This window comes from Sturnus vulgaris, chromosome 29 (genome assembly GCF_052056855.1).
Source record: "Sturnus vulgaris isolate bStuVul1 chromosome 29, bStuVul1.hap1, whole genome shotgun sequence".
Lineage (NCBI taxonomy): Eukaryota > Metazoa > Chordata > Aves > Passeriformes > Sturnidae > Sturnus > Sturnus vulgaris.
In genome coordinates this window covers 4,892,923-4,903,228 of record NC_142271.1, presented here as the reverse complement: position 1 = coordinate 4,903,228, position 10,306 = coordinate 4,892,923, and the positions used below count along the sequence as shown (strand labels likewise).

The window sequence follows — 10,306 nt, the reverse complement described above, 5'->3', positions numbered from 1 at the left end:
GGCCCCGCCGCCGCCGCCCCGGCTGTGCTGCCCGGCCCCGCTGTGGTGCCCGGCCCCGCTGTGGTGCCCGGCCCCGCTCCTCCTTTGCGGGATGTGCCTCCCGATCCCGCCGCGCCGGGCGCTGGCTCCGCCTCCGGGGCCGGGCGGAGCGGGGCCCCCTCTCCATCCCCACCGCCCCCGGAGCCGCCCCGCTGGACCCCGGCGCATCCCTCGGGTGCTGAAAGCGGCGTTGTGTATCCCCCCTCCCTCCCCTCCTCATCCTCATCATCATCCTCATCTTCTTCCCTCTCAGTTCCCCCCCACGGGGGTCGCATCATCCTCCCAAAAGTGGGGCGAGCTCCCCCCCCGCCCCCCACCCAGCATTAAAGCAACCACAGCGGCTACACCCGATGGAACAGAGCGCAGCCGGGGCAGGAAATCCAGAAATCCTCCTTTTTTTTTTTTTTTTTCTTTTTTTTCCCGGCTGCCAGCCGTCCCCCGTGGCCGTGACAAGGTGCCACAGTGCCAGACAATCGCAATTAAAGTTGCCCCTTCCCTGGATAAGCAGCACAAGCTGCCTTGGGGCGGGGGGGAGGGCGCGGGTTTTAAAGCCGGAGCGGTTGATGCTTACGCAAAAGGTCTTCTCTAGAGGATGGGTTTATAAATATTTCACCTACTTTAGCTGGGGAAGGCTGGCAATTTTTAGAACACTCTTTCCAGGCAGAGCAGAGCCGGTGGAGCTCGGCCATGGCGGAGGCTCCTGCTGGCCGGGCACGGGACTCACCCATCCTGTGACCCGAGCCTCTGGAATGCCGCTCCGGGGCCGCAGGTGCTCCTTCCCACCTGGCCAGAGCTTAATGTTTAGCCAAGCCCAAATTGCATCCAAGCCTTTGTTCTTCCGTGCCATCCTGCCCGCAGAAGATCACGGCCCCTGCCACCACCGCAGGGGACAAAGGGACTCTGACAGCGATAATCGCACCCCAACCCTCCAAAATTGCCCCAAACTCGGGGTTCCTGAGGCTGCCGGGCACCTGAAGCCATTAAACAATCGCAGAGCAGCTGAAGCGCCCGGAGCTGTGTCCTTATCCTGCGTGACTGATGGGGACAGCGAGGGCCAGGCAGGAATGAGGCTCAGGGACAGGGAATGAGTCAGGCACGGGCGGAAATCGGCTTTTATCTTTAGGGGAACGAACACCTCCCAAAGCAGCCCGGGTGGGTCCGCTGAGCCACAGCCCGGGGCTCTCCCTGCCAGGCAAAAACTCGATTTGAGGCCGCGCTGCTGCAGCAGCCTCTGCTTCCCTTCCCCTGCCGAGGATGAGGGAGGAAGGATCGGGATAACAAAGCCTTTCCATCAAAAACGGCTGGGAAAGGCAGACAGGAGCGGCCACCTGGGCGTGGTCCTGTGTCACCTGCTCCAGGTGAGCCTGGTTGGCTGATTTTTCCAACCCAAACAATTCCACGATTCTGCGATCTCCCTGCTCCCTTTTTCCATCCATCTCCCTGTGCACGGAGCTGATGGAAGAGCTGATCCTCGTCTCCCACACTCCGGGGGCTCTGCCCCAACAAAACCAAAAAAGCTTTCCCTGAGCCGCATTCCTGATCTTTATCTGGAGATAAAGGAGGTCCAGGGAGGTCTGAACTCGCTGCTCCATCCCCCTCTCCGGGTGGCATCAGCTCTCCAGGGCTTGAATTCCCAACCCTGGGATGGCTCAGCAATGCCCTCCCCACCTCTGCAGCACCCCCAGCCACAAAGGCAGCACCCAGAGGTGCCAAATATTAACCCAGCCCCGACCCCACAGCCACCCGGACGCTCCCGGGAATATCAGGCCCTTCCATCGGGGCTGACACAAACCACGCAGGATCTGCTTGCAAATAAGCCCCGAGGCGTGGGTGGGTTTAGTCAGCACCAGAACACCCAGATCCCTCCCGCTCGCACAGAAATGCAGCTCCTCTCCCTGGAGGGGAGCTCATCAAAATTCGAGCCACAGGGCTCCGAGGAGCTGCAAGCCCCGAATTAGCTCCACGAGGAGGCACTTCCAGGCTGTTTTCCAAACTCCAATCAATGTTGTGCTTGCGCTGAATTAAAACACCCCCAGTTCTGCACCTGCTGCAGAGTGAAACCATGAATGAAGGGAGGGCAGAGCTGCAGCCACGGCGTCCCTGGCCAGCCAAAGGGTCCAAGTGGCCTTGGGCAAACACTTTCCTTTAGCTTTTCCCTGCCCTTGCACATTCCCGGGGCAGAAAGAGATTTTTTTTTATGTCTATAAATTAATATTTTCAACCAGAGGAATGAGTTTTTATCATGCTGGGGCCTTGCTTGCAGTGACTGCAGAGCTCCCACCCTGATTTTTGTGCTGTTGGATTCACCTCTCTCAGCCCGGGCTCAACACAGTGGGGAAATCCAGCTCTAAAAATAAATTTTCTAAGGGTTTCCTTGGGGTGGAACCACCTGAGGTCCCACAGGACAGCAGATTCCTGGAGCTCCTCCAAAGCCTTCTCCAATGTTTGGGTTGGCAGCTTGGCCATGGACTTGGAGCTCAGACATTGGTGAAGCTTTCCCTGTCCCCCTTTAGGGCAAAGTGGGGCTGAGAGACCCCTAAAACCCCAAGAGTTACCCCAGCAGCCACAGGTGATGGGTCCAGGAGCTCTGTGTGAATTTGGAGATGGGATCAACCAAAAATCCCAGCACCAGGGTCCAGGAACTTTGTGAATTTGGAGATGGGATCAACCAAAAATCCCAGCACCACCCAAAGCTTGATAAGAAAATAACTCTGAGCCATTGAAGCTGGTTGAGAAAATCCTGAGAACACAGAGAAATGCATTTGAGGGGTTGGATTATTCTTGGCTGCAGGAAAGATGCTCAACAAGGCAGAGCCAGAGACAGGGAAGTGTTCACCCCGTGTGTTTTGGGGTCAGGAGTTCCCAGTCGGGCTGGTTTGGGGAGCTGGGCTCCAGTTCCAGGTCAAACACGAGCCCAGAACCTTGGCCCAGGTGTGCAGAGCTCGTCACACCTGTCTGGAAGGAGGAAGTGCTGCCCTCTGAGACCCCTCCCTGCTGAAATAACTCCCACACCCCTCCCCTGGAGCTGCCACCCCGCTGCTTCCTCCTTCCCAGCCTGAAATCCGTGCCAGGGATGGGACAACCAGGCTGAGCCTCCCAAAAAAAAAAAAACGCTCCAGGCATGAAAGGACACCTGAATCACCCCCTCCACCGAGGGCAGGTGGGACCTGGAGGAACTGCTGGGGATATTTGGGAACATCTGGAGGGCAGGAGGGGGCTGGGCAGCATTCCCGGGATCCGGCAGTGCCAGGAATGAGGGTGGCACGGGCAGGAACTGGTTTGGCAAACTGGGGACCGGCCCTGGGACGTGACTCAGGCTGGGCTGGGCTGCAGCTGCTGCCGGGAGGGAATTGTCCCCTCTGGAGGAATTGTCCCCTTGGAGGGAATTGTCCCCTTGGAGGGAATTGTCCCCTCTGGAGGAATTGTCCCCTTTAGAGGAATTGTCCCTTTTGGAGGAATTGTCCCCTTGGAAGGAATTGTCCCCTTGGAGGGAATTGTCCCCTCTGGAGGAATTGTCCCCTTTAGAGGAATTGTCCCTTTTGGAGGAATTGTCCCCTTGGAAGGAATTGTCCCCTTTAGAGGGAATTTTTCCATTTGGAGGGAATTGTCCCCTTTGGAGGAATTGTCCCCTCTGCAGGGAATTTTCCCTTTTGGAGGGAATTGTCCCCTCTGGAGGGAATTGTCCCCTTTGGAGGAATTGTCCCCTTTGGATGGAATTTTTCCATTTGGAGGGAATTGTCCCATTTAGAGGAATTTTTCCATTTGGAGGGAATTCTCCCCTCTGGAGGGAATTGTCCCCTTTGGATGGAATTGTCCCCTTTGGATGGAATTGTTCTATTTGGAGGGAATTGTCCCATTTAGAGGGAATTTTTTCCTTTTGGAGGGAATGTTTTCCTTCCCAAGCCCTGGGAGTTTTGAACTTTCTGTGCTGACATTGACCCTCAAAAAAACACTGCTTTTTTTTTTTTTTGGGGGGGGGGGACTTGAGGCCTTGGAGAAGGTTTCCAAATTTCACTAATGGAATTAGAATCACGAATAGAATAATTGAATAGAAGTGTGTGTGATATCCCATGGTGAAAAGTTTGGAATTTGGGGTTTTTACAATATATTAATAGGTATGGGACAAGATGGAAATTCTTAAATTCTCTTTCTTCTTTTTTTTTGTTCCTTCCTCTCCTTAGTTTTAAGTTGTAGTTTTTGGTTGGATGGAAAATCCCACAGTGCAGGTCACAGGTGTTTATTCATTGAGTCAAAAGTATAAATAATATAAATGTTAGCTTTTAATTGAATAATTAGGCCTTAAAAGACCTTTTAATGAGCAAGGGACTCCTCCATTTTCTCGCTTTTAATTTGTTAGCTGGAAGTGCCAAAAACTCATTGTACTATAGATAAAAAGTAATTAAAAATTAATTAAAAAATTAATAAAAGTTAAACAAGTGAGTCCAAACACAAATATCCGCCCCTCATGCTTCAATCCTAACTCTGAGTGGAAAAAACACCGAAAAACAAACAAACAAAACCACCAAAAAACAACAACAGGAAAAAAAAGCAAAAACCCAAACCAAAACAAACAAACAAACAAAAAACCACAAAAAAACCCAAACCAAAACAAAAAAAAACCCCAAAACAACAAAAAAACACAAAAAAACAAAAAAAAAACCCAAACCCCAAACCAAACATAAAAAACCCCCAAAACCCCCAAAGAAAAAAAACAAAAAACCAAAAACCCCAAAAAACAAACAAAAAAAAAAACCCAAACCCCAAACCAACCAAAAAAAAAGAAACCCAAACCAACCAAAAAAAACCCGAAAAACCCCAAAACCCCAACAAAATACCAACAAAAAAACCCCAAAAAACAAAAAAAAAATCCCCAAAAAACCCAATAAACCCCCCTAAAAAAAAAACCCTGAAAACTCAGGAATATCCCAAAGGGGTCTGGAGCTGCAAATCCCTGATTTTAGTTTTTTTTTTTTTTTTAGGGGATTTATGGGAAAACTTCTGGAGCTCTGCCCCAGCTGGGCCAGCCTGGCCTGGCCTTTATTTGCCCGATAGGGCTGTGCCAATATTTAGAATTATTTCTAAATATTTCTTGATTGGGATCCCTGCAGGGGACACTGGGGACATTTCCCATTGCACTCCCAGCTCTGGAGTTTCTGGAATTCTCTTTTTGTGCTCATGAAAATTTCAGAATTCCAGCAGGGAAAAAATTCTGGAGCTGCAGGGGAAGTTTTGGGGGTGAGGTCTGGGACAGCTCAGCCTTCCTGGGATCTGTAAAAAAAAAAAAAATAAAAATCTCAAAAAAACTCCCAGATCCTTCTGCTATCGAAATAAAATAAAAGGAAAAATTATATCTTATACAAACCCACCTTGTATTCCATAAATTTATTCCATAAATTATTGTCCAGGCTTTGGAGAATTCACAATCCAACAGATTCGATGGAAAAACAAACAAAAAAAATTGGGAAAACTGTGGGAAAATGCTCTTTAATTCCCTTTTTTTTTTTTTCCTTTGTGTAAGGAGGGAAAAAAGGAGCACAAAAATCATCCAGGCCACATCTGAAATAGAAAAATGGAAATATTCTTATAAAATATAGCCAGGAGACTGAGAGATGGATAAAATCCTTTATTATTTTACTTTTTTTTGGACCTTTCCATTTATTCCAGAAAAACTTTTTTTTTTCTCTCTCTCTCTCTCTCTATATATATATATAAAAATCATGACTTCTTTCTGAATAAATCTTTAAAATCATTTATTTTTAAATGGTTCTTTCCTTTGTACAGCACTAGTTAAATAGATTTATTTTCTGTTTTCTGCCAACGAATCTCCCCCCCCAGAGAACATTCCCAGTTTTTTGGGGATCCATCCTGGCCCCTTCCATGGATTTTTCCTGCTGGAGGATGAGGAGGATGCTGAGGATGGAGGAAGGCAATGAGGAAATGTGGATTTTTTTTTTTTTTTTTTTTAATTGTTCGTGCTCAGCCCCGGCTCACAGGGACACCCAAAATCCAATTTTACACCATTTGAGAGTACAGATGTGCAGCACAGCTGGAGATCAGGTGGAAAAAAAAAAAAACCAAACAAAACATTGGAATAAAACCTTGGGAAAATACCCTTTAATTCCATTTTTTTTCCCTAATTTGTCTGCAAGGAAGAAGGGGAAAAAAAAAGCCTTTATTTTGTCCCAAATCTCCAAAATCCAGGAGTTTTGTTGTTTAAATTCCCCACATGGATGTGGCTGGTGAAATTCCATGTGGGAATGGAGGGATGGGAAGGAATGGAACAGTTCTGCCTCCAAGTGTTGTTGTCATCCCAAACCCTGACCTTGCTCTGTAATAAATTGATTTATTTCTATTCCTTTACCCAACCATAAAATACCCAACAAAAGAATACCAGGAATTCAGTTTGTCCTGAGGGCGCTGCCAAAAAAAAAAAAAAAAAAAATCCCGATTTCTGGTGAGAAAAAAAAAAAAAATTAAAAAAAAAAAATCCAACAAACAAAGAAAAAAGGGGAAAAAATTCCAAGAAAAAAACTCGTGCAAGACAAAGCCACGATTTCCTGACTTCCTTTTGTCACAGCTCCATGAAATGTGGGGGGAAAAAAAAAATGCTGGAAATTCTCAAAATTTCTGTGAAAATTCCAACTGCTGCTCCAAAAACCTGGGAAATGCTGAAGACAGGAACTGGGCACTGCTCTGCTCAGGGGGGTTTATTTTATTTTATTTTATTTTTTTTTTATGGATGGGGCATCCAGGAGGTTTCTCTCCCCCTAAACTCAGCCTAAAAGGGCTGGAATGTTCTCCCAGAGGTGGAAAATAGGGATTTAACTCCAGGATTTAATCCCTGCCACCTCCAGCTCCAGTTTTTTTTGTGGTTTTTTTTTTTTTTTTTTTATTTTCACAGCTCAGAGATCAGAGCTCAGCACGGCACCAAATATTTACCCTCAAAGTGGGAATCAAATATCCATGAAATCCTTGGAATAAAAGGGGTTATCTGGAATTGGGAGCTGATAAAATAATGGTGTCTCCTTTGGGGGGAGGGGGTGGATTGGAACCTTTTGGAATTCTCTGGAATTCTCTGGAATGTTCACGTGGTTTTAATGTAAAGTTGGGGGTTCTGGGGGTGATTCCTGAGAGGGGAAAAAAAAAAAATCCTGGAAAATCTGGCAAAAGAATTCTAAAGAAAGGTGGTTTTGTTTTTTTTTTTATGGAGCAGGAATAAAATAAGTTTAGGAGGGAAGAAATTCCTGGTTTTCCCGCGGTTTGGATGTTGCCAAATGTTGGGAATTGCCTCACAAGGAATTCCTGACCCCCTTCTTTTGGGATTATTTGTAGGGAAAAAGGGAAAAACTGTGCAAGGATAACCAGGAGCCACCAGGGCCTTTTCCTGCTCCTGGGAATTCTGTGCTGGCTCCAGGGGATTTGCCTTGACCTTCAGCCGTGGTGTCCCAGTGTGCCCAGTGCTCCCAGTGCCAATGTGGGATGGCTCAGTGCCCCTGGAAGTTCATTCAGAGTGTGGGAATGGGAAATCCCAGCAGGAAAAACTGCACAGAGGGGTCAGGGATATCCTGGAGGGCTCCTGGCCTCATCCAGACCCCTGATTCCAGCAGAATTCCTCAGCCCAGGCACCCAAAGGAGCCGTGTCCTGCCTGCTCAGCTGCAAATTCCTGACAGGAACCCTGGGAAATGCAGCTCTGATCCCAAGGAAATCCCTTTTTTGGGGCAGAGGTGGCAGTGGGAGAGCCCAGGCCAAATGCAGCTGCAGGAGCTGGGGATGGGGACGGGGAAAAGCCGAGCCCAAACATCGCTGGGGCTGCTCCTGCTCTTCCCCAGCCCCTGGAATCAATTAGGGAACAATTGGGGCTGGAAATAGCGCGGGGAGGGAACGGAGCAGGGATGGGCAAACCTCAAACAATGCAGACGTCTGGGACTCGTCTGGGACACGGCTTGGGAAGCTCCCGGGGAGCTCCAGGATCTCCTCCCCTCCAAATCCCTCCAAATTTTCCAAGGATTGTTGAAGGAATGAATCCCTGCTCCAGGAGGGAACGGCCCCACGGAGAACTGGACCCTGGAGCAAGGGAGACCGGGGGAGCTCCAGGATCTTCTTGGAAAATTCGGAGGGAAAATGAGGATTGTTGAAGGAATCACTCCCCTGCTCCAGGAGGGAACAGCCCCATGGAAAGCTGGACCCTGGAGCAAGGGAGACCCGGGATCTCCTCATTTCCCCTCCAAATCTTTCCAAATTTTCCAAGAATTGTTATAGGAATGAATCCCTGCTCCAGGAGGGAACAGCCCCATGGAAAGCTGGACCCTGGAGCAAGGGAGCCCCGGGATCTCCTCATTTCCCCTCCAAATTTTCCAAGGATTGTTGAAGGAATCACTCCCTGCTCCAGGAAGGAACGGCCCCATGGAAATCTGGACCCCGGAGCAAAGTCCCAGGTGGCAGCCCCAGCTCCAGGAATCCCAACCACATCCAGAGGGAGCCGATGCTCCAGGAAAGCCGAGCCCAGGGTGTGAATGTGGCACAGCAGAGGCTCCGTGCGCTGCCCCCACCCTGCCAGGGAGAGCTGCAGCACGGATGGATTTGTTCCCAAAATGTTCGGAGAGGGAAAAAAAAAACCCCGGGAGCAGCAGAAATCTCCGTGAGCACCGACCTGGCACAGGCTGGGCACGGAGGGGATGGGGAAAGGGAAAATCCCCCTGGAGCAGCAGGAATTTCTGTGAGCAGCGATCCGGGCCACCCTGGGCACGGAGGGGATGGCAGAGGGAAAACTCCGATGGGTCAGGAGAAATCTCTGGGCACGGAGGGGGTGGCAGAAGGGTTTGAGGAGCGCTGAGCTGCTCCCCTGGGCTATTTCGGGTGCCCGCAGCTGAGCTGGGGGAGGTTTGGCACCTCTCCCCCTTCCCTCCGGGCACACACGAGCCCAGGTGGGCGAGAGCAGCTCCGGGGTGGGGCTGAGCCATGCAGGGAGGGGCTCGGAGCCGAGGGATGGGGGAGAAGTGCCCTGAGAGCCCTCTGGGATCCTGTCCTACTCCTTGGGGTGGTGGGTTTGGGGAAGGGGCTGCTCCATCCATCCTACCCGGGAGGGGCCGATCCCCACCTGGCACAGCCCCCCCCCAGACCCTGCTCTGGGCTCAGAACATCCCAGAACGTGCTGGGATTTGGGAACAGGGACTGGGAGGCGCTGGGGGGAGCAATGGGAATTCCGGCTGCTCCATCCTCAACTGGATTCGGGTACCAAAACGGGGAGGGGAAAGGGGGAGGCAGAGCTGAGGGAAATATGGGGGGGCTGCCCTGGTTCCTGTGCCCCAGCTGTGCTCCAGCTGTGCTCCAGCTGTGCCCCAGGTGCTCCCAGTGCCAGACTGGGCCGTGCCCAGCAATCCTCACGTGAGACCCCCAAAACCCAGGGGGGTGCAGGGCAGTTTGTCTGAGCAAAGGCGCAATTCCAGCAAACCCCACAAATCCCCTCCCCGAGCCCCCAGACCCTCCCGGGGCAGCGCTGGGCCCGGCAGCTCCTCCCTGCAGCACCTCCCAGTGGGGACAACACAAAAACAAGGCGGGGACAAGGCCACAGGTCCATCGAGGGCAGCTCCCGGGGGTTTGGGGACAGCCTCGTCCTGCTGGAGCCGGGAATTCTGCGGAGAGTCGGGCGGGAGCCTCTCCTTTCTCAGAGCTTCCATCTCCATGGTGACGAGATCCGAGTTTAAAATATACTCTGCCTCCTGTTCTTGCCTCGGGCTGGGGAAGGGAGACAGAGAGAGGGGTCGGCGGGGGCAGGGGGTGATGCTGGGGGAGGAGATTCCGAGCCTGTGGCATCCCTGGAGGAGCCAGCTGTGCCTCGGGATACCCAAACGGGACAGGGAGGTGACAACAAAGATGCCCAGGGGCGATTGGTGGACTGGGAGCAGGTTTGGCTTTTCCCTGCCCAGTGCCAGCACCATCCTGGCATCACCTGGCAGAGATGCCAGCCCTACCTGAGTGCTGGAAGGCTGAGCCTCGGTGCCCGGGGTCCTTCTGGAGCTGGATCTCCTTCAGGGAGAAGATGGAGGCGTCTGGGCAGAGGGGGCAGAGAGAGGGGTCAGCCCTGCCCGAGCTCTCCTCTCCCTCTCCCACCCCATCTCATCCCACCCAAATCATTATTATTAATGTATTATTATTATTATTATTATCATTATTATTCTTTGCTCCCACAGTCATCAGCTCCTGCCCCACCCTGCTGCAGAAGCTGAGGGAGCAAACAGGAGCCTGAACAACTTTTTGACCTCATTT

At 51.1% G+C, this 10,306-nt stretch overlaps 1 protein-coding gene across 1 annotated transcript in view; it reads right to left on the bottom strand.

Moving 5' to 3' along the window:
- Positions 1-5,647: 5,647 nt before the first annotated feature.
- CDK18 (cyclin dependent kinase 18) overlaps positions 5,648-10,306 on the bottom strand; it is a 35,264-nt gene continuing 30,605 nt past the window's right edge. Inside the window, exons 15-16 of the mRNA XM_014872685.2 lie at positions 10,012-10,089; positions 5,648-9,775 (exon numbers count right to left, since the gene is read on the bottom strand). Coding sequence (XP_014728171.2) covers positions 9,741-9,775; positions 10,012-10,089 — 113 coding nt within the window. The 3' untranslated portion in view covers positions 5,648-9,740. The remainder of the gene's footprint in view (positions 9,776-10,011; positions 10,090-10,306) is intronic.